Raw genomic sequence first — 23950 nt, forward strand, 5'->3', positions numbered from 1 at the left:
TTTTGCTAGTGAACTCTAGTTTTTCAGCCCCCCCTCCCTCCTGATAATTATTGCACAGTCCCTTATTCCATGTTATCACTTTGTCAAATTTTTGGCGAATTTTTCTGGCAGGAATTTAACAAATCCTAAAGGATTGTATCAAAGTGCAGGTAAAGAAAAAGAAAATTGGTGTCATTTGTTTACTTCACGGTCTTCCAATAAACGTGAAATTTTAATTAGACATTTTCACGTCGTAGTCGTGCAAAGACGGCAAAGAAATTTACAGAATAGCGTGGTGCACGTGCAGAGTTGTTGTGTTGCTAATCTTAACCTACCGTAAAATTCCGAAAATATGCCCCGGGGCTTATATTTTTCAAAGGCCCTTTTTGAGGGGCTTATTTTTGGAGGGGCTTATATTCGGAGGGGCTTATCTACGGAGGGAAATTTGCGTTTCAAAATCGATTGGGCTTGACTTAAAGTTGGAAGTAAATTTACCATTTTTGCTTTGTTTTACTTTGTATTTGAGCACAATTTTCCAAGTACAAGCCCCCGGGGGCTTATATTTGGAGGGGCGATTTAACGGAGGGTTTTTTGCGTTACCGGTTTGGGGGGCTTATATTTGGAGGGGCTTATTTTCGGAATTTTACGGTATTCGCCACATGCACATCTCCCAAAATGCACCTTGTTTGCCCCCTAAAATTTCGCCTAAGCATTGTTTTCAATTTCTCTTGGGACGGCTGTAATACCCAGGAGAAATGAAAATCAAAGGTTATGCAAAATTTTGGGGGGCAAACATGGTGTATTATGGGAGACGTACAAGTGGCGAATTGCTTTTTTTATATACAGCTATTTCTAGAAAGGTTGTCGTAAAAACTGTACACGCGACAATCCCGAAAGGTAATATGGGATATGATCAATACACTGTTCCTGACTCTGTAGCTGTCGAACCTACTTTTGTTGCTTTCCTTTAGCTCTCGCAAACACATTTCCATGGCCTCTCGTACCAATTCTTTCAAATTTCTTTGAAAAAAAGGGAACTCAAAACCACCCATAATGCCTTTCAGGATTGTCGCGAGCACTTTTCCCGACAACCTTTCTCGAAATAGCTGTATAAAACGTTCTCGTCGCCGTCACTGTCGTTGTTGTTGTTGATTAAGCTCGGCTGTTTCCACAGTTGATAACCGTACGTTGTTAAAGGAGAGTGATTCCAAAGCGACATGAAGGGCACTGGAAATTTTACGTAAATGCATACTGGTAAGAACTGTTTATATCACTCATTCTTCACTTGCTAAGCAGTCTTATTTCGAAATGAATTGTTTCGCTATAAATATGATCGGTGTTTGTTGTTTAAAGACTCCGTATTTCGTTTAAGGATAACTTCTATCAGATTCACTATTTTTTGGTCTATCAATAGGCTGAAAATCTGTTCTTACATCTGTAAAGTTTTCGTTGAAGTTTTCACTTTTTGATTGATTTGCAAATGCAAATGATGACCTGTCGATTCTAATTAGCATTCCATTGTTTCAGTTATTCAAGTCCCCAAAGGCTGAATTCAAATCCCTCCCCTCACTTTTCGGTCGTCAGATGAATTTTACATGTCCTTCAACGAGAGTATGCCTATTGAATATTTATAAGTTTTTGAAGCACAAATAGATATTTAGCAATAACGTATTTCTCAGTTTAAAAAAGCTTACCACTGCCACCTTTCTGTAACTTGGTTGAGAATGAATATTAGTAAGAATTAAAGAAGAAGTCGTTTATCGAATACAGAACTTTATTTAAAAAATATTTCAGTTAACTCATTCCTTCAACGAATAAGTTATGTACATAACTTGATTTAAGACCACAAGGTTTTACCTCGGACTAAATGTGGCTTCACTTGCCTACCAGAACATTATAGCACTGCTGTACAAGCTGACAAATGCACATATTAATCAAAAAGAGATCTGCTTACTCCTTTCCTCCGGGAAAAAAGAACAATTGTTATTGAAATCACAGGTAACCCAGGCTCTGTGATAGTACCACAGTACCGTTCCAGTAAAATTACAGTGTATGTATGGGGTAAAACTACGATCCTAAAATTTGTAGGAAATACTAAATACAGATCAATGAAACTTACGCTGCAGTTAATTGTTGTTGTCCTTATTGCTCCAACGAAGTTTCGAGATAATTTGCAGTAATTTGTTCAAATTCAGTCTATATACAATAATAATATACAAGGTAGGAGACACGAGATGTCATTTTCGCCGACATGCTCTCATTCAACACAACTTTTTCCCCGAAATTCGAACTCCAACGGAAAATAAACATGCCAGGATCGTGGAAATAGGATAGCAGCAGATATAGAAACCAATGAAGCTTTGCCAGATAGAGAAACGAATCCCACAGACTTTGACAAACTCGAAGGATATAATCCAAACAGACCGAGAATATGCTCGCCGAAACATCCGGGCCAGATCAACGCGCGGCCAAGAAAATGAGGCCTGGGCACTGTACAAAAATAATCCATCCCGGGAGTCCTGAGGTGACCTTTCTGGGGAACGATACATCATTTGCCCAAAGCCGCCCTACCCTGCTGAAAAAATACTTGATAGAAGGCAATTGTTCTTCCTAGCCAATCACAATTCGCCAGAGCAAACCCCGCACACGCGCCTAAATTTAAATGGCTTAAAAAACGAAAACAAAAAACAGGATAGTCTGCCGAGTTACAGGGCGCCCCATTTCTTTTACTAAGGAACGCAAGTAACAGTAAAGAAACTATGAAATAATAACGCGAAATACTTACAAGGCGGGCTAAAAACGAGGTTGAACAAGAGGTAGATGATGACTGAGATACTGTTGCTGTGAACTCTTGAGCGAAACGATAGTAAATAAACGGTGAAGCTTACAAAAAAATGTCAAAAATTATATTTTTTCAGCAGGGTAGGGTGGCTTTGGGCAAATGATGTATCGGTCCCCAGAAAGGTCACCTCAGGACTCCCGGGATGGATTGTTTTTGTACAGTGCCCAGGCCTCATTTTCTTGGCCGCGCGTTGATCTGGCCCGGATGCTTCGGCGAGCATATTCTCGGGCTGTTTGGATTATATCCTTCGAGTTTCTCAAAGTCTGTGGGATTCGTTTCTCTATCTGGGAAAGCTTCATTGGTTTCTATATCTGCTGCTATCCTATTTCTACGATCCTGGCGTGTTTGTTTTCCGTTGGAGTGCAAATTTCGGGGAAAAAGTTGTGTTGAATGAGAGCATGTCGGCGAAAATGGCATCTCGTGTCTCCTACCTTGTATATTATTATTGTATATAGAGTGAATTTGAACAAATTACCGCAAATTATCACGAAACTTCGTTGGAGCAATAAGGACAACAACAATTAACTGCAGCGTAAGTTTCGTTGATCTGTATTTCGTATTTCCTAGAAATGTTAGGATCTTATTTTTACCCCATAAAAACACTGCAATTTTACTTGAATGGTACTGTGGTACTATCACAGAGCCTGGGTTACCTGTGTTGAAATATCTGAATTCGATGACTATTTTTCTCGCACACAACAATTTGATCATTACTTAGAACAGCTACTGAGAATGGTTCCTTGAATTCTCCTAAATTGCTGCCCTTTGTTCCAAATTTTCCGACAAACTTCCCATCTAGTTCAAAGACTTGTATTCTGTGATTACCCATATCACAAACCAACAGGTGCTTTGACTGAGTCACTGACAGAAAACGTGGATACTTAAACTCCCCGTCGCCTTGCCCTTGCTTACCAAACTTGTACTGAAAATGCCCCTCACTGTTAAATACTTTGATACAGTGTTCATCTGAGTCTGACACTATGAAATATTCACCACACTGAACACAGTGAACAGGAAAACTAAAAGAACCCTTCCCACCTATCTTCATTACAAACCTACCATCCGGGGTAAAGATCTTAATCAGTCTGTTACCTATATCAGCAACAATAACATTACCAGCACTATCTAAGGATAAACCCCAAGGATGATCAAGCTGACTATCAAGGCTTCCTTTGCCGCCAAATGAACCCAGGTGCCTCCCCTCCCAACTAAGAATCTGTACTCTATGGTTTCCATTGTCTGTTACTAAAATATTTCTATTCCTGTCAATGGCTATTCCAACAAGGCATTTAAACTCTCCAGCATTTTCACCTTTGTCATCAAGGGATCTTAAGAGAGTACCATTACTGTCAAACACTTGAACCCGATGGTTTAACTGCTCAGTTACTGCTATTTCGTCCACATCACTCACTGCCACCCCCAGAGGATACTCAAACATTCCCTCACCCGAGCCGCCTCTCTTTCCAAAAGATAAAACAGGTTTGACTTGAAATGGTTTTAAAATCACAGTAAAAGGACTACAAGAAATATTTTCCCCGTTAACCTTAACTAATAATTTGAATGTCCCCGGAACTATAGGAAAATAAGTGATTTTGTAGATTCCATTTTCGTTACTATCTATTTTCACTTGAGTAACGCATTCTCGTTCTTGTTCATCCTTGATCTCTACCTTTACACGGTCCTGTTCATCGTACCACTGTTTTCTCTTCGCTTTTCGTGTGATCAAATTAAATTGAGCTTTACGCCCAACAGTTCCTTCTTTCAGTCCTTTACCTTCGGCCAAAAATTCGCTCGGTTTTTTTCGATAACCTTCTTCCATGCACAAGAAACCAAGTTCGCCGCCGTTGACGGTATCAATCGTCTTCTGACTTTCAACGAAAACTAAAGTTTGCAGACTACTGGGGTCATGAACAATAGGCTCGGTTTGATTCAATCCCTGAAAAATTGTTTGTAGTGATTTTTTGAGTTCAACAACTTCCGCGGTGGTGCTTCGTTTTAAAAGTTTATCAGCTTCCTTCAGTGATGATTCGGTGGCATTTACCTGTTGCTGAATCTCGCTTCTTTTTGCTTTTAAAATTTCGAGTGACTTCTTCGTTTGGTTTTCCACAGCGGTAATAACATTTTTCATTTTTGCTTGAATTGTCTTGATCAAGCCATCAGCAAACCTTTGGACATCTCTCCTGGCGATTTCACTTTGTTGAATCACTTTAGCACAGTCCTCGTCTAGTTGAGCAATTACGTTCAGTTTTGCATCTAACCCTTCTCTCTGCGACTGAAGGATAGATTTTATTTCGAGTGTTTTGTTTTCGGCTTCTTCTTCGATTAATCTCAAATCATGACCTCCGTGATTCAAAGTGACGCAAGTTTGGCAAAGAGCTGTTTCGCAATCTTTGCAGTAGTATTTAACCTCTTCTTTCTGGTGTCGTTCCTTAGAACAAAACACTGGCCGCTTCAATACATCCTCGTAGTCCTTGTTTTGGAACTCTTTTAAAGCCAATACGCGGTGTTCCTTTTTGTCTCGCATGGTATTATGACATATTAAGCAATGCTCGCAATAAAATATGCAACACTGGAAACAATACGAAGCTTCCGAGCACTTCTTCTCGCAATTTCCGCATGTCACTTGAGTCTTTTTGCATTCTTTAATAGCAAGAACATCGATTAAGCCGTTCAAATAAAAGCTTGTTGGAAGATCTTTCAGATCACCGCTCGCAGGTACTCTGCTTAGGGTTTGGCACTTCGGGCATTTAATGGCCTGTCCGCCGCCGCACGTATCGTACCATCTTTTTAGACACATTAAGCAAAAACTGTGCAGACAGGAGAGATGTTTAGGATCCGTAAATAAGTCCGAGCACACCGAGCAAGACACTTCTTCACGAAGATTGTAAAACAGCGTTGTTAGATCCATGATGGCTTTAGGAACAAAGGCGAGGTGACCTTCGATGCACTCCACACCCAACAATGAAGTCTTGTGACTTTCTATCTTTAGCTTTTCTAGGAAACAAAGGCCGACGAGCCAATCACAGATAGCTATTGTAAGAGTCAATTATTTTGAAACATAAACCAGACGTAAAATGATCAATAACAAATAAAGATTGAGTCCGTTGAGAAGCAATAATGCGTGAAAGCCACAGCTATGCATGAAGTATGTAAAACCAAGTACTGTTGCAGTGTACTGTCGCTCTCATCTCTCTTCCCCAATTTTGTTTGAGGGGAGAGGGTTACTGTACACAGTCTAAACAACCGTCTGTGAAAGTACCATATATTATCATGTTAGTTAACGCACGGACCAATCTTAACGCCTTAAAGCGGATTTATATTACTAGAACTTCGTCTCATTTTTTACATGTTCATGCTTTCTGCTTTCATGCGTTTAGTACAAGTCTATAGTATAATCTGATTGTGTCACAGGTCCCTAACAGAGCCTGCTATACAGCACAATTGTTTCAGTAGCCTGCGTAGCAAGCGTTTCCGATTGGTTTCGGAGCAAAGAAATACCGAGGAAGGGGACTTTCGGTTTTGACTGCGCGAGAAATGAAACGAGCCCCACCCCCTCTCCGCTCTTTTACTTGCGCCGCTTTTCTCGCGGTCTTTGACTCTCGTTCCTCGTTCTTTTCTCCTAAACCGTACAGAAACGCTTGCTACGCAGGCTATTGTTCCAGTTACTAATCGCGACAGCTAAGTGACAACACAGCATAACCTAGGCCCAGGCCTCCTCGTGTCACGGTGAGGATATCAATTCGTTCATATTTCAATCATTTTTTCTTTATCTTGGAATGTTTTAGCGTAATTCGTTTTTGCCCAGAGTCATTCTATTAAGCATTAGAAATATTATACAGAGGTTGTGTAATGACACTTAAAAAGTAAATTCCTTAACACACCAACTCAAAAAGTTCAAAGCAGATGTACTTTCGTACTTTTGCAGTATTTGTACTTTCATACTTTTTTGTTTTAGAGCGAGCGGGATTGATAAACGCCCATCTTTGGCTTTGTTTTGTTGGCTAAGCTTTGTTCACAAGTCCTCAAAGTTCGCTTCAAGAAAAAGTGACGTAATAGGCCATTTTACAGTTAAAATTTTAAACGAGGCTGGAGTTGACCTTGTTCTGATACAAACCTTCTTGTTTCATTATGTAAATCATGTTGTTCTTATGCTAACTAGTATTTTTGAGTATAATTTTCATAAGAAAAGAAAGAAGGTTTGTATCAAAACAAGACCAACCTCAGCCTCATGTTCACTCAAAGGCTAGGATACTAAGCCCACAACTGTGAAATGGTCTATTACATAACATTTTGATGTGACACGTAGACTTGCTAAGTTTCTTTTTTTCGATGTAAACTTTGTGTTTAGCACGTATGTTCAATTTGACTTGTGCAACTGAAATGGTTGAAACAGCTTAGGTCAGGTTAAGACAAAGAAGACGAAACCCTCGTTCTCCATAAAACCTTTAATTTTATTATTCATTTTATTATGGCAGAGAAAAATGCTAAAATACCGGTATAAAGCACACGAACAGAGGCATTGTTTTGGTACATCAAACCGTTAGTTTTGTGCTGTTCTTGCTACATTGATCATCGCGGTTATTAAAATCTATGTACTGATGAAAAACGAGAGATTTCGACGTCATTGCTTTCTTCCCTAATAAATCCGTCACTGAATTTTAAGTAACATTTTTATGGAATAGGTTGTCGAAACGTCAGTCACTGTCAACAACAGTCCCATTCAGGACTACGATCATATGTTTATTAAGTATACAATCACATGTAGTTGATTTATCGTTGTGCCAGATCATAGTTAGCAGAGGAGAATGGTCGCGAAAGCCGGCAAACATCAAAGTTGAAAACAACGGTGCAATAGTTTATGTTGGAAGATCCCCGACCGTGCACAATTCTTTTGTTTTTTGTTCACAAATTATGACTGAATAAATTCAGGCGATGTTTCTATTGGTCAGTAAGTTCAAAATGATAGGAGTGCTATAGAACGTTGTGCACTGTCAGGTCCAAAAAAGCCACCGAAACCCTATAACAAAGGAGCCTAACCGGCTTCATAACCATTTCACCTTTATAACTATGGCCAAATGGATGGTATAGCCAGGTTATATCTTGGATTTGAGTGCTTCCTTCAGCTCAAGTTTAGCCACTGCCTCCAAATGAACCTCATCCGGGCCATCAGCAATGCGCAGACTCCGAGCTCCTGTATAGAAATAAGCCAACGGTGTATCCTGGGATACTCCCTTCCCACCATGCACCTGAATCGCTCGGTCAATAACGTTACAGGCCATGCGAGGAACTGCGATCTTTGCCATAGCAATCTGCAAGAGTTAAACAGTGAAGTTCTCAATCGATGTAAAACAGTCTTGTGCCACTCTTTTTCAACCAATTCTCCGCTGGAATTTGGTAGGTTCACCAGGTAAGCAAATTCAATATCATTTGTCATAGCAAGACAGATCACTACTGAAATTTTCGCCATCAAACTAATCTTGCTATAACAGTACACTACTTAATTACCAAAAAAGAGGTATATACAAGAAAAGGTTCAGCTGTTTCATTCGTGTTCACAGCTCCGTACTTTCTTTCTCACACAGAGCCGCCAGACAAACTTCAAGTTGAGATAGAGAACATTAGGGAGCTTACGCGACAACGACGTACGGCGAGGTCTACGAAAGCGTCACTATAAACGTGAATTCGCGCTGCTTCAAACTTTATCGCGCTTATTCCAACTCGTTCAATTCGTCAAATGTTGGCAAAATTTCTGGAGTTGAATTCTAAAACACTATATCAAAGTTCAGGAAAAGAACAATGAAGTCGTTGTCTTCGTCCACGTCCTGGACAAAACGTGAAATAAGGCACTTTCACCGGTTGTAGCTGTGTAGCGACGGCAAAGAAATGTACAAAAAAGCGTGATGCACGTGCAAAAATGTTGTTTTTCCAATCTAATTATAAACCCAGGGTTCGTACTCGTTTGAGCACTTCAAATTCCATGACTTTTTCCGTGACCTTTTAAAACTTTTCCAAGATCTTAGGTTTACCTGTCACTTTCAAACCTTTTTAGGACTTTCCTTGTTTTAGGGTATTTCTGGACTTTAAACAGTTCAACAAACACAAACTCTGGTGTTCACCAAAATGCGTGCCGTTCGCGCTGTTCTATTTAAAAATACTTCTCTCTATTTTATATTGTCCTCGCCTTGTCATCGGCAGTAACTAATCTATCAAACAAAATTTTAATTTTCCATGACTCTCAAGGACCAACAATTAAATCCCATGCCTTTCCAGGCCTTGAAAATGAAATGCTTAAATTCCATGACTTTCCAGGTTTTCCATGACCCGTACGAAACCCTATAAATCTTTTTTTTATTATTTGCCGTTCTCGTCGCCGTCGTCGTTGCTTAAGCTCCCAACGAAGAACGCACGTTGCAACAACTAAGGAAAATCAATTCGGCTTGATCACTAACTTGAGTCACACTTAACTGTAGACTAGAACTAAGGGGTAACACACGTGTGACATTCCCGACAGCCCTGGTTGCCCTGTGCTCCCAATACTGCTGACGTACCCACCTGTTTTCTTGCAGCTTTGTTTCCATGGCAATCGATGGTGTGTGCCGCCTTCAGCACAAGCAGTCTGGCCTGTTCAATTTCAATTCTTGACAGAGCGATCTGCTCCTGTACCATTCCCTAAAGAAACATCAGTGATACAACGTTTTAGTAACTGCAATACACGACAAGACTACCATACGATGGGTTCCTTATCACGAGTGTAATCTATTGAGGTAAGTGGTATTACTACTTGTGGCCTTGCCTAGTTCCTAAGCCTCGTTAGCAACAAAACTTCTCAACGTTATCGTCCGGCGTACTCGTTTTAGCTACCAGTAGGATCCCATTGCCATGTTTGGCTAACAGATTCAGTCGTGTAACAGGACCTTGAACCTTCTACTACAAACCTTTTCGGCCAAACGCTTTCCAAAGGCCACTCTCTCTAAAGACCGTTGAACCATAAGTTCGAGTGATCGTTCTGCTAGTCCAATTGAACGCATGCAGTGGTGTATTCGCCCAGGACCCAAACGGCCTTGAGCTATCTCAAATCCTCGCCCTTCCCCTGTCATAAAACAAAAGCAACAAGAATAAAAACAAAGAAGAGTCGAATATTTTAACATTTCACGGATGATGTTTTCAACTCATCATATCTTCGCAGAATTTACTAGGGTAAATTTGTTCATAAAAATCCCCTTTTTAATAAATTAAAAATAAAGCATAAAAGTGAATACCCTTGGATGAAAAAGTAGACCAAACCCTTGTGGATCATTAAAGATAACAGGGGTAAGAGTCCACAAGGATTTCAAGTAAATGTGATAATAACTTTAGCTAGCTGGTCAATATAGAAACTTAAATACACATTTTTGAAGTTCCAATTCACTTTACATGTGTAAATCTTCGTATAAAGATTGTTAATGCAGACGAGCTCAAAAATTGAAGACTTGAAGACTAAATTTGCAACGGGTTCATCATAAATTCAGAATAACAGTTGAAATTCACAATGTCGCCGATTTTCTTCCGTCCATGTGACTAATAGTACCATGAGATTTAACTCTTGTGCACATACCCAGTATAACATTCGTCAAAGGTACGCGAACATTGTTGAACACTATCTCGAAGTGGCCATGCGGTGCGTCTAAAATGGAAAACAAAGAGGAAAGAAAGAAACTTGAGGAAAACGGACCGGATTATTTAGTATAAGTACCACAAGCTGTGGAATAATTATAAGTCTTATAGCACCGATAAAACTCTCAGTGTTAAATGACGAAGAAAAAAAGGCTTAGACAATCTCATTACAATAGTCACTGCCTACTAGTTACGTCAAATTGGCCTCAATCATACTTTCGGGCGGAACGATGCTCTTCTCCCTTCTCGGGAGCGTTAACTCACGAGACCTTTAGTATCGGGATCTTGTCAGAGGCTTAACTCCTCAAAAGTGCAGAAGTGTCGCTGCGATAAGCAAACATGGGCGCGTGGTGAACGATGGGAAGGCAAGGGGCTCATTCCTTCCCACAGTTCTCGCGAGTTTAGTTTTTTCTCTTTTCCAAGCTAAAACGACCTTTAGCAAAGAGAGAGTCACCTGTTGGTAAAGAAGTAAAGACGATACAAGGAAGTACTCACCATTATAGCCAAACACCGTGAGAGCCCGGACTTTTGTTATCCCTGGGGTATCCAGTGGGACTAGTACCATCGTATGGCGCTGGTGCCTGAAAAGAGGTGACTGATACAGTGAAATCTCATTACAATAAAGTGAGGAAAGAACAAGGAAAACATACTCATTGCAACAGGGATAGGATACATCGTGGTCCTGTTCCATTGTACTTGAACTCGTGCACAGGTAAGGCGAACAAAACTACTCTAGAGGTATTATTCTCTCGTTGTTATTTCCATAGTGGTATATATGGGCCTCTCGAGATATGGCGCGAAAAGGTGCGAGGAAATGCGGCCCGCGCAAGGTGTCACGACACGCGCGATAAAGGATGCTCTCATCCTCTCGCTTGTTGCACTTCTTTCTTTCCGCGTGTCACGCAGGATAAATTTCAACACCGAAGGCACTTTCATCTACAAATTGTGGCAATTGACAAATTGTTTTACCAGAAAGAGTTTCATGTGCTTACTTTGGTAAGTTTACACCTGCATGACATCCCATTACAATAGCAATCTTACAACGTGGATCTCCCGCACCTGATATGAAAAGAATTCTGTTAGCATTGTCCCGCTAAAAATAATTTGTACTTCTAAGGAACTTGCTTCATGCACATTGATCTCTGTTTTCTTTTAATTTTTTTCACTGCCATCTTGCATTACATGGTTTGTGTTTGTTGCTCGCTTATTTAAGTATGAACATTGAAATGAAAGCTACTGAGAAGTACTTTCTTGTGGTACTGTTTATTATGCTGGACAAGATGGTTCTAACTTTTCAGTCTGAGGATGAAATCCTAAAGTGTGACCATTCAAATGAAAGCTACTGAGAAGCACTTTCCTGTGGTACTGTTTATTATACTGATCAAAGTGGTTTTATCTTTTGAGTCTGTGGGTGAAATCCTATGTTGTGAACCTTCAAATGAAACTTCTGTGCAGTACTTTTCTTTCGCCCCATCATGAGTGATGTTGACTGCTCTCTGACTGAAAAAGAACAGTTTGATAATATTGATAGTTTAGAATAATTTTCAGTTACCACTACTCCACCACTTTCTTCCGTTGATAACAACTTCGCTGCCTTCCCTGGTGATCTGACACTCCATGTTTGTCGCATCAGAAGATGCAACGTCAGGTTCTGAGACAAAAGAAATTGAAGACAATGTTCAAAGTGACAAAAGCAATGTACTTTTGACTTTTCTCCTTGGTACATGTTGTAATCTGCTGTGTAATGCCAATTTTTTGTCCTCTGTGAATCAAGAGGTGCTGATGCACGCGAGGCAGGAGGGCAGACTCATGTCTTCCTCCCTCACGTGCGTACTGCACTCACTAGCAAGTTATATTTTTAATGCGTCTACTTAGCATGCTCTTTGTTAACAAACCTCAATGTTGTTACTGTACCTGTCATACAAAAGACAGAGCGTATCTCTCCTCTGAGAAGAGGCTCTAACCACTGTTTCTTTTGTTCCTCTGATCCATATAAATGAAGAACCTCCATGTTACCAGTGTCTAGAGGAAACATAACACAAATACAGTCATCAAAAGAAATGGCCATGGAAACAGAACTGAAGCTGCCCTCTTCACAGGCTCTTAGGAGGAGGTAAACTGTGTACAGCCTCCTCCTCCCCTTGAAAAAAGTTGATTTGTTTTAGGGGAGGGGTGGCTGTACACAGGATGAGAGTGAGTAGGGTCCACAGACTCCCCACCTTTCCCTTTGAGGCTGCTTTCCTCAATAATTTTCAGCGGCCAAAATGCCCCCAGACAAGCAACAGTGACTGGCTCATTATCACAACGGACTACGAATCACACTGCCACCTAGCTTACATCTGCCCTTTCTTTCAGCTCTAAGAACCAAGTAACTGCTTTTCTTAATTCTATTTTCATTAGCAACATGCTGGGGATAAACGTACATTCATTCTGTTGAATTAGGAGACAGGAATACAGTCCAGTGTTCTCCTTATCAGGCGGTAACCGGTAAAATTTACCGCCTGAAGCAACACTTCTTACCGCCTGCAACCGCTTAAAGGTTTTTTTAAAATTTTTTTTTTTTTTTTTTTAAAAATATGCAAGTTGTGATCCGATCCGATCCTCACAAGAAAAAGAATGAATATATGGAAAAGTATAGCTACCTAAGTACAAAACGTATAGCCCAAAAATAATGCATGTGCAAGAACTTCTTTTTGCGTCCGCAAGCTGACAGCTTCGTGCAGCTTTTTGTAGGGCGCTTGCCTTGAATCCAGCAAGACGCAAGAACTTCTTCAGTCGTTTTTACTTTCATAGATATATTTCACTGAAAATTTTGCAGACAAAATTATTCAACAGGTCAGATCAAGGTCAAGCGAGGCCTTACGCTAAGCGTTTGAATCGTTTACATTATCGTTTGGCGATTTTTTCGTTTGCATCGTTTCTATCCTTTTCTGGTGATTTCTGTCGTTTCTGACAGTTCGTTTGTTTCGCTTCTTTCAGTAGCTGTTTGAAGGAGTTTCACAAACGATCATCGGGTCATTTTGCGAGATCGCCGCAAACACGTGAAAATTTATTCTGACAATAAAATAGCTGTGCCACTTTCCATGTTTGTCAGTGGATCACTAATCTATACTTTAGGCACATAGTTTTAAACATTCAAAACCCTAAAACTGTTTCATTCTTGCTGGTTTACAATGACAGGGATGTATAGATAACACGTGTAAACAAAAAAGATAAACTAAAAATACGTTCATGTTTTTTTAAAATGCACACTGCAGCTCGTTTTGCAAAATAAGGATCGATGAATTTTGAAACAGTATATATAAAATTATCTAGTGCAAAGGTAACCTTTTAAGCGAGGAAATGTGCACAATTTCGATAAAAAAGCAGCTCTTCAAAAAAATAACGATCATAGTGTGTTTCGCAAAAGAGCCGTGTAATTTAAGACCACAACTGTGTCAAATTAAAGCGCTCCTCGAAAAAAAAACATACTAAAGTAAAGTAAGGAATGTTTCACGAAAGGCTCTTTCAAATTACTGCAATAAAGTGATAAATAATCGTCATGTTTTCTTTGGAATCGTGATATCCATTGTGGCAGAAATTCAACGCCTTTGGTTTGTTTTGCCGAGAGTATGGTATTGTACTATGAAATGATCCAAATGATCGAAATGTTCGAAACTACAGATCGTTTTGTTAAACAATCGCCTCACACGCTTTATCTAACTTTGGAAAAGCTGAACGATTGAAGTGTTCACTTTGCAGAAAAAGCAGAGAAAGCTGTTCGCTTTCTCAGGGAACTTTTTACGTGTGTCCTTTCATGATTACCTTTTGCTGCCACAGAGTGAATTAGTATCAAAACTGCAAAATGATGTTGCAACAAAAAGTTGACAAATACCACAAACTTCTTTCAGGTTAACACTTGTAAAGAATTTCATGCGCCTTCTTGAGGCTTGCGGTAGTTTTCTAGCTTCTTGCGGTGAAGATTTTTTACTTCTTTCGTTTCAAAGTTCTTGCGGGTAAAACACAAGGGGTCCGCAAAAATACGGCACTTTCGCTTCTTGCGGTGGCTTGCATGTTCTTGCGGCGCAGCAACTTCTTATGCCACTTTTAGCACGTGCATTACTTTTGGACTGTACTGTATATACAGCTTTCCTTTTTAAGGACATGCATTTTGGAAAGAGGACATTAAAGACATAGTAAAATTATTGGAATCGAACGTTTTAATTTGTTGTCTAAAGATAACACGACAGCAGATTTGTGTAAAATAGGTCTTAAAATATGGGAATAAAAAAATTTCCCAAGGAGGGCGGGGTCCATGTCCCTCCCTCCACTCCCCCACCCCCCTCCCCCCCCCCCCCCCCCCGAGAAAAGTGTATATCTTTTGGCCTTACCGTCCATGAATGGTCCCTTACCTGCTGAGCTAAAATTTGGGGAGAACCCTGATACACTGCAATACATCTTTCATAAAACCTCAAACATTTCTAGAAAACACGTCAGAGCCATCTTATTTTACTTTGCAAAACATTGTCTCATAGAAACATGATTATTTACCTGGTGCACTGCAGTTGAAGACTTCTGGAGCAAAAGGACATCTGCCAGTAATCTCAGCCAGTAGAGCATAATCCAGTTGACTTAAACCTGATACACCAGGAAGAAATAAGTTCCACAAGCCTTCTGATTTTGCTTTTTGCTGGGAAAAAAAGACATTGTAGAAGTTGTTACTCAACAATAAATCTGATTGATTTTATTTTCCAGAGATGTTCTGAGTGGACTTACATCAGTAAGGAAACAATAAATCTACTCATTTACATCTTAAAAAATACTGTAAGTACCTTTAACTCCTCCATTAAAGGAGGGATGCTCCACTGTGTTTCGGGATTGCTTGCATGCTCATAGAAGGCCTAGAGAAGAATAATGTTTCAAATTACCAATTTTTTTTCCCAATATTTCCAAAAGTTGTATTGTTGATAGATATAATTTCCTCTGCCTGAAACATTTTATTACCCTTGTCAAGAGGTTTTTCTTGAAATATTTCTCAGCATTACTTGAGTGAACAAGCTACAAAGCAGTGAAAACAAATTGCAATGTGGGGAGGAAGAGAAAACCCCTTGGTTATCTTGGACCTTTGCGACTCCTTTTTGCTGCTTCACATGGCTCATTCTCTCTCACACAGGGAAAAATACTGTTGTCTGCTAAAATTATTACTTGTTCAGCTGGGTAAACATATTTGTCCATGAATGCTTTCATTTTGGAATACAATGCTTGAGCTTTTTCAGATGGTTGAAAGATTGAGGTACTGTTACATTGGCGTGGAGCAATGCTGTGACTAACATAGGGTTTTCTGAAGCAAATAAAAAAATTTTAATTAGACAAATTACACCACACTCACACAATAACAGTTAGGATTATGACAATAAATCAGGATTTCCTGACAATGTATGAACACATATCACAATCACACCAGATGGGTTGTGACTAAACAGTCAGCATCTTGATGCTTCAACTTACTGATCTTGGAGAGCTAATCTCAACCCTGCTTCAGCCAATGGCTGCACAATTTGTCCAAATGAAGCAGCATTAGGTGCACTAGCATTGCCCTGCATGGCTCTTGCATAGATTCCCTGTAAAACCAATCACAAATTTAGTGTCATATGGTGCTTTACATTTGTCAGAACTGGCCGGCCAGACCATTGCCAGACCAGTGAGTTAGCAAATGAAATTGGCTTTTTCTGAAGGGTTTTTTGCTGAAAAAGCATCTCCTTCATGTATACTATTTAGGATTTGACTGATCTGGCTGTATAGTTTTGATTAAAAGTGAAATCCTCATTGCGACGAGAATGGTCTGGCTGGCCAGTAATGACAAATAAAAAGTGCTCTAAGTCTTTTTATAGTGATATTTCATCTACAGCAAAGAAGCTGGGATTGATGCGTCAGAAACCAGGGCAGACCCCTGAAAATTAAGAGTAGCCTATGCCTTCTTTGCAAATTTTGCTTGCTAAATAACAATTAACCTGATCTAATCAATCATGTCACGTCATGCATTTTGTCATCCATTAAATATTTTAAATTTAGCCTGTAACTCTCCTTTCATAAATGTGACTGCCCTGCCCCCAAGGAGAACTTCCTAACACCTATAGGGCCTTGTTTGTGGTAAAAAAAAAAACGGCCATACTAAACCTGGGCTATAGCAGCCATTCTGAAAAAAGACAGAGCAAGGTAGAAGTTCCAGTTTGGAAATGAAGTTTTACTAAAGCCACGAAGCTTGCAGTATGTAGAGACCAACTCCTTTTCTGATGGAATACCAGCACTTGGACTCGCTAAAACAGTTAAAGAATAAAACGATTTTATATTAGTAGGAGCTGAGGTCACTTTTGTGATATAGTAATGAATTAATCCCTTCAGAAACATTTTCCAAGACATGTTATTGTTACAGTTTGAGGAAAAATGAAATACTTTGGGAATGGACAAACAAGCTTGATAAAACTCACCTAAGGAAAATGCAGGAAGCATGTCTGCAAGTTCACTTGGGAAGTGATGAGGAACACAATTGTGAGCAAGATCAAGTATTGGATCACCCAGAGTTGACAACTCCCAGTCCAAAACGGCTGCCACAGTTAGCTGAATGTAAAAGTTAGACAGTGCTTCAGATCATCAGTGCATTTCATGCGCTAGCCTCTGTTAGGGGTATTTTTTGGTGAGCATTAGTTCTTTAATAACCTGTTTTATGGAGCACCATTGCAAAGTTCTAAAATAATGTTATTATTGATGCCTCTCTTTGAAAATGTCCTGTACACATTCCTCTTGTCTGCTACCGTATTTTATGTTTCTTACTTGTCAGAAAGCAAACCTCTTTATATAGCACTGTTCTAAATGTAGAATTAATTTTAAATCACTTACTTGCGTGGGATGAATTATAAGGTTATCCAGTCTGAAGTCACCATGAACAATGGCTAAAGTAGAAGAAAGGGTGAAAAAATAACCTCTAAAAAAGAGTTTACCTAAACACTTAGATTAAAGCAGGTGACATGAAGTCCAGAAAATACCCATTTTCCCTATCAAGAAATGATAGTGTGATGTATTCAGTGAAATCTAACCACTTACCTGTCTCTTGTGTGCTTTCAGGAGGAATATTTTTTTCCAGCCAGGATAAAAGCTTTTCCATTGCATTTATCGGCTGAGTTGCTGATGCTCTGTATTGTTTGCCCCAGGTGGAAACCTGAAAACATTTACTATATGTATTATTCTAAAAAAACAAAGCTAGCAAGACATTGTCATGTCCAAGAGGGATGGCACCCTAGTCCATCAAATAGCATAACGCCTTTCTATACACACCAAGAGTGGTGAAAAACTAAATAGAACAGTTTAAATGAAAAAACCCTCTTGTTCAAGGAAACAGCAAAGTGAGAGAGACTTGGCGACATGTATGAAAGTATGGTGTCTTATCCTCTGGAATCATTTGTTCTAATGTGGCTGCTGGTTCTCTCCCAACCAATTTAGAAGGTTTTTGCTTTCTCAAGTTGAAGTCTAGACTTAACAAAAAATAAAAACTAACTAAAGGTACTGTGATCTAGCCGAGCCCTTTATGTTTTATGTTATTATAGGTAGAGCAACAGAAATGTGAGATTTTCACGAAATTTTACCTTTATTTGAAACTTAAAGTAAAATTGCTAATTAATCATTCTTGATAGTCGTACCTGTCTCCTTAAGTAGTTGGTTTGATGACCAAAATCTGAGAGTCCTAAGCTTCTCCAGTCAATACTGTGCAGCCTGGCCAAAGTGGATATCATTGAGTTGTAAAGAACCCTTCTCTCACTGGCTGAGAGAGAAGGCAGCTTTGGTCTGTGAAATATATGTCCCTGTGGCAAAGGGAAGGCATTCATAAATGTTTGAATCACAGCAAGGGCTTAAACCTCCAAAGCCTTGTTAAGAAGAAGATGAGGCTTTTCCAAAAGTTAAAAACACTAAATTTAATGGAACAATGCAAAGTGACAAAGACTTACCTTAACATGATCCATAATGTAAAATTCTGTCCCAATAACAGATGCATCTTCACAGTAACGATAAGGTTTGGGTACAGGGAAAGAAATGCTATGCAGGGCAGACAGCACTCTAAACTCTCTCTTAACCTGCAATAAAAAAAATCTCAGTAAGACTGAAAAAAGGTCTCTCAAACAACATCAATGTAAAGTTCTTACAGCATTAGAATTATTCTTACAGACCATTGTCTGGGCTCCAAAAATATGAATATAATAGATTAAAAAATATTGTTCTAATGAGGCCTAAACTGTTGTTTTTATTTTTATTTTTTAAAAAACAGGATTTTAAGGCCTCATTAGAACAATCAATCATGCTGCTGAAGGATAACATGAACAGATTAATAATTTAAAATGACCAATATTATTCTTACTTTTCTCACTACTCTATTGCCAAAAATGATGTGGGAGAAAAGGGGGCAGGAAGAGAAAAAACAAGACTAAGGAGTTCTCAAAGGGAGAAAGCAGGAGAAATTGAGGAAGGCATGCAGCCAAAAAATACAATGCTTAATATCTCAAAATAAATATTACGCTGAAGGGAAGAAACTGGGAATTATTCAAGGAAGGGGAGGAGGGAGATTCTGGACTCTGCTGTTACCCCTTACAATGGTGGGGGACTATGATCTTTTCAAAACATTGAATTATGCGATCAAACTACAAAGATATAAAGTATGAACAAGACAAACCTGATGAGCACCTCTGAGCAGCTTTCCAGGAGGTTTTTTCCTCAAGACAAATTTTTTTCCATTCTTGCTCAAACAGAATGTTGGATTTGACTGCCCTGAACTAAAGAAGAACATAATTATAACGTCAACCTAAGAAAACTGCAAACACCAGAATGTATGATCAAAAGGAAAATGTTGAGATCAGGTGGAATGAAAAAAGATCCATTTCAAGAATAAAATTGACATATATCCTTGCTCACTGATATGGACAAATCAAATAAAGACCAACATAAACTGGAATGAAGAAAAGAAAAAAAATAACAATAATATCAAAGTGCTGATAAGGACCCTTTTTGACATTCTCTTTAGAAAAACTACATGTATAAAAGAGTCTGAACACAGCTTCCCCCCAGAAAATCCCATCAAGATGGGAGGGGGAGGGGTTGGGCATTTGTGTAAATGACCTTTGGTTCAGGAGAAAGCGCATTTCACTGTTTAAAAACAAGGGTGGTGGGGGATTAACTAACTTGCAATCATATCCCCACCAATGTGATATAAATTTTTATTGGGAACATCATGTATGTACTACGTTTGTTATCAACATGGGAGCTAGGGGAGCGATGGTGGTACTCTAGCCTGTGAGCAAGCTCTCCAGAGCACTCTGGCAGAGGGGTGGGAAAAGGAAAGGGAGCTTGCAACTTCACCTCTGGAATTTGAATATCTGCATGAAAAAGTTGACAAGAAATGCTGATTGGCAAAATGACATTAGTAAAGACGTCATTATCCTTGGTAAGTGTGTTTCAATATTTGTTTACATTTGCGGTCGTCTCCACTTCGCGCTGATTGGCAGAAATCTGACAGCTCATGTCTACAGGGAGCTACAGGGGAATTGGAATTGGAATTCAAATTCCAGAGAAATATAGGTAGTTTGCAAGATCTCCTTCCTTTTCCCGTCCCGCCGCGAGAGCGCCCGGGAGAGCTTGCTCGCAGGCTGGTGGTACTCAGATCTAGATTGTGCAACAACTCGATCGTAGCAAAGACTGATTGTTGTAAAATGAGAAGCACCAAGGGAGAGTGACAACAAAACTACCAAGTTTAGTATAGAGCACACTTTAAAACAGCACCAATTTCCCCAGCCAAAGTAAACACTCGTCAAAGAAATTGATCAGCTGGTATGCAAGACGATAGATCCGAAGTCTTGCTGATCATTGACACAATCAGATCAAATACAAACCTGTACTGCAAGACATTCAAAGTCCCTGGACCTCTGGGAAAACCCTGCAAGTTCTTCTTTAGGTATTCGTGAAGGGCAGTCTCATCAAATTTGTGTTCTGCACGAACCGATGACAACTCCTCCGCCATTATTTCGGGTTTAGTTCCCAGTCCTTTTGTAGATGGAAGTCGACATAGTAGCCCATAACACACTGCGGGCAATAAAATATTGCAGCCATATTGGATCTTTGACAGAGTTTCACCTTGTCCAACGTTGATAGCGACTAAAACAACGATGGTACAGTCTTTGGAATTCGATTTGCATCTTACTGCAGCTTGAAAACCTTATGTCACCATTACATGTCTGTTGCTTTACAGATTCGGTTCATTTTGATCCAAAATCGAGCTGGCAAAACAAGACTGGCAAAATGGTACATGAATTTCGATGATGATGAAAAACAAAAGCTCATTGAGGAAGTCCATGCTCTGGTTACAGTCAGAGATGCTAAGCATACTAACTTTGTCGAGGTACGTAAGGAAAAAAGTATTGTCCATACAGTATGGACAACTCCTGTACTTATTGGATAGGTTACCGGTCATCTCGCCCCCAAGTCACTCGAAAATAGGGGGCTAAGTAACTAGGGTGAAATGACCGGTTACCATTGGAACATATTGTCCAATGTTAAATCCTCAATACATGTGTAGTGTTATACTTTATACCCTAGGGTTTGAGTGCAGAGATGCTAAATATTCTAGATAGATATTCTCTATCATCTGTTTGTCAGGGTTTTATTAGAAGCCGGGACCTAGGTATTGCCACCATTGTATGCAGTACCTTTCGCCAGGTACCTTCCTCCAGGCAAAATGGAAAAGCTGACTCTCAGCCTACTTTCTCTGCCATCACCCAACCCCCCCTGCACTCAACCTTGGGCACCCTTCTACTTTAACAAATAGTGAAACCCTCTACTACCCTCTCCCCCATATTGTCAATCCACGCCACCACTCCCCCCACATATTGTGGTAAACCCAAAGGAAGAAAATGATCTTTTTCACTCAATAATACTGCCAGAAATCATAGTTTTAACTTTAAATACTTGGGTTAAATTCCAAAGAGCTTAAAAAGGCTCTTTTATGGTATACCAGGAGATTTGTCTTCTTTCCAGGAGATTGCTGGAAATTCTAGGAGAGTTGGCATAATAACATGTATGATCATTTCTAGGTAAAGGTACACATGAGCCAAAGACCCAAACGGCCAGAGCTTGTTCCAGTTTCCTTTACATGAAGCGTGCCTAGTACTCTAGCCTCCAAAGATTATTCTTAACAACGGTCTAAAAATTCTTTTTCTTGAGCAAAAACAAATCAAGTCGACAACAGCCACCTACTTCAAACTTCGAATGTTTGGCAGCAAAACATGTTATGTTTGCACCTTATTAGAACATGTTTTGTCCTGACCTGTACACGCTTAGATGCAACTGATGGTAAATGGAGCTTTTCTGAATGGTATAATTTTTTTGTTTAGTTTCGGAACTTCAAGATTGTATACCGACGATATGCTGGCCTTTACTTCTGTTTCTGTGTGGATGTACTTGACAACAACTTGTATTATTTAGAAGCTATTCATAACTTTGTTGAGGTAAGAATTAGCTTTCCCCACCCTATAATCACTTATACCCAGCTCAATGAGCCCAAAGCCTAAAAGTGTGGGGTGTCTCCATTTCTGCTGAGGCGTTTAGCCAAACATTGAAAACTGGGCATCCAGAAATCATGTTCTCCCATAAAACTACAACAGAAATGTGTGAATAGATGTATAAAATATTATTTTAGTCGCATTGACATCCAAAAGTGGGTATCCACAGGACGTCTGGACACTCTTGTCTAAAACCTTGTTTCTGCTGGTTATTGGGATTTCATGCCAGTGTGTCTTGTGTTGTAAGTGAAGACTAACTTTCATGGTGTAGCTTGTTAAGACAGGGTTATTGAAATGAATAACTTAGGCCTGGTTCAGACGCCGATCTCAGGTTTGGTACATGAAAAGTTCAGCTTCTGAATCAAAGCCATTCCAAAGTCGCTCCAAAGGCGAAATTCCCGGCCAGGTGGAAACCAGGCCAGGTGGAAACCGTAGGTGGAAAGAATGGCTGAGCCGTTCGAAACTGAAACAGGCATTCTTATTGATTCAGATGCCAAACGTTTCATGTACTTAATTCAATGTGTTAGGTTTCGGCTCATGAAAAGTTCGATGTCTTAACCAGGCCCTATTAGCTAACATTTAGCTTCATTAAATATATCATTCTTTATCTTCTTGTTATTTCAGGTTTTAAATGAATTTTTTCACAATGTTTGTGAACTGGACTTAGTTTTTAACTTTTACAAGGTACTGCAAAATTTTTATTGATTTGACTTAAGGATCTATGTCTTTATTTAACTTTAGCCTTTTTTTCTCCTCAACTGTCAGTTTTACCTAATACGATGAGAGGATATTCGTTATAATTTGCTAATAGCCATTGTTTTGACTGGCATTTAAATGTCTCCTTTTAGGTTTATGCTGTTGTGGACGAGATGTTTTTAGCTGGAGAGATAAGAGAAACAAGCCAAAGCAAAGTTTTAAAACAGCTTCAGATGCTTCAGCAGTTGGAGTAAAATGACAGTGAAACTAAACAGTGTAGTTAGTGCAGCAAATAGAAAGGTAATCAAGTTGGGATGTACCTGTTTAATAATAGTATTTCTACCATGTATTGTCACATTGCGAAGTCCATGATAGAGCACCATAATGGGGTAGATTGTTCTTAACTACTTTTGTGGCTGTTCATGAACTTGTACACTGTATGATGTTACTATTCAAATACTTGTACAACCTCTGCTAAAGGCAGAACTGGTAGTGAGTTTGTGTCCCATATAAAATGACAGGAATATTTTTTGAGATTGAAAATACCTCTAGAAGGTACCTGAATGTTATTTTGTGGTTGTAAGCCCATAAATACTTTCAATAGCAATAAGAGTGTCTCATTTGAGTAACAATGTATTTGTTTCCCAAATGTAACATCCTTATTGCTATTAATAAATTAATAATTTTTAATATTACTGTCATTGACTTAAATGTCGCCATTTTCCACTTGATGCAGTAAAGGGTCCCTGCAAGGTTTGGACAACTCAAACAGCGTTTGATAGATTTTAGCATCCTACGCAATTCTGACACAATACTTTTTTGTCACTTAAAGGTGTGGTATGCACCACAGTTAATTTTATGGAAGAGGTAGCTTCCAGTTAGTGTCTCTTGTCGCTGTAAAGCAGAGATTTCCCCCGGCTTCTTTGGGAATGACCTCCTGCTACTTTCGTAGGAAACAAAAGGAAAATTTAATTAATAACCTAGTTCATGTAACCGACAACTTGAAATCTTATTAATAGCCCTGTGAGGCTATTTCCTCATTTTAAAAAAAAGTTGAGTTGAACTTTTGTGTGGGAATATGAAAGACTAAGTTAAACCGAAAGACAAGTTTCTTTCATATCAACAAGTTACATGTACTGTGCAACTAATAAAAATTGAACTGTTCTGTTCAACATGTTCTGTACAAAGTATTTTAAACTTTTAT

The 23950-nt window shown here is 39.3% G+C and overlaps 3 protein-coding genes across 3 annotated transcripts; 1 reads left to right on the plus strand and 2 right to left on the minus strand.

Moving 5' to 3' along the window:
* Window positions 1-3366: 3366 nt before the first annotated feature.
* On the minus strand, window positions 3367-5785 carry LOC140924376 (E3 ubiquitin-protein ligase TRIM45-like). The gene has a single exon (XM_073374410.1). It carries the CDS (start codon window positions 5727-5729, stop codon window positions 3471-3473), a length of 2259 nt encoding a protein of 752 aa, XP_073230511.1. The 5' UTR covers window positions 5730-5785; the 3' UTR covers window positions 3367-3470.
* Window positions 5786-7251: 1466 nt separating this feature from the next.
* LOC140925293 (acyl-CoA dehydrogenase family member 11-like) lies at window positions 7252-20546 on the minus strand. Its single transcript, XM_073375291.1, has 20 exons — window positions 20386-20546; window positions 19173-19272; window positions 18454-18579; window positions 18148-18309; window positions 17555-17669; window positions 17351-17403; window positions 16942-17071; window positions 16631-16770; window positions 15962-16074; window positions 15659-15794; window positions 15286-15354; window positions 15005-15143; window positions 12389-12496; window positions 12027-12125; window positions 11467-11533; window positions 10970-11055; window positions 10416-10484; window positions 9757-9911; window positions 9374-9490; window positions 7252-8130 (listed from the first exon to the last, which is right to left on the minus strand). The coding sequence occupies exons 1-20, from the start codon at window positions 20511-20513 to the stop codon at window positions 7915-7917; spliced, it is 2328 nt and encodes a 775-aa protein (XP_073231392.1). The 5' UTR covers window positions 20514-20546; the 3' UTR covers window positions 7252-7914.
* Window positions 20547-20585: 39 nt separating this feature from the next.
* Window positions 20586-23289, plus strand: LOC140925294 (AP-2 complex subunit sigma). The gene is made up of 5 exons (XM_073375292.1): window positions 20586-20661; window positions 20742-20891; window positions 21883-21996; window positions 22675-22734; window positions 22899-23289. The coding sequence occupies exons 1-5, from the start codon at window positions 20659-20661 to the stop codon at window positions 22998-23000; spliced, it is 429 nt and encodes a 142-aa protein (XP_073231393.1). The 5' UTR covers window positions 20586-20658; the 3' UTR covers window positions 23001-23289.
* The last annotated feature ends 661 nt before the right edge of the window (window positions 23290-23950 follow it).

The sequence above is a fragment of the Porites lutea genome, chromosome 14 (assembly GCF_958299795.1).
Source record: "Porites lutea chromosome 14, jaPorLute2.1, whole genome shotgun sequence".
NCBI classification, from domain to species: Eukaryota; Metazoa; Cnidaria; class Anthozoa; order Scleractinia; family Poritidae; genus Porites; species Porites lutea.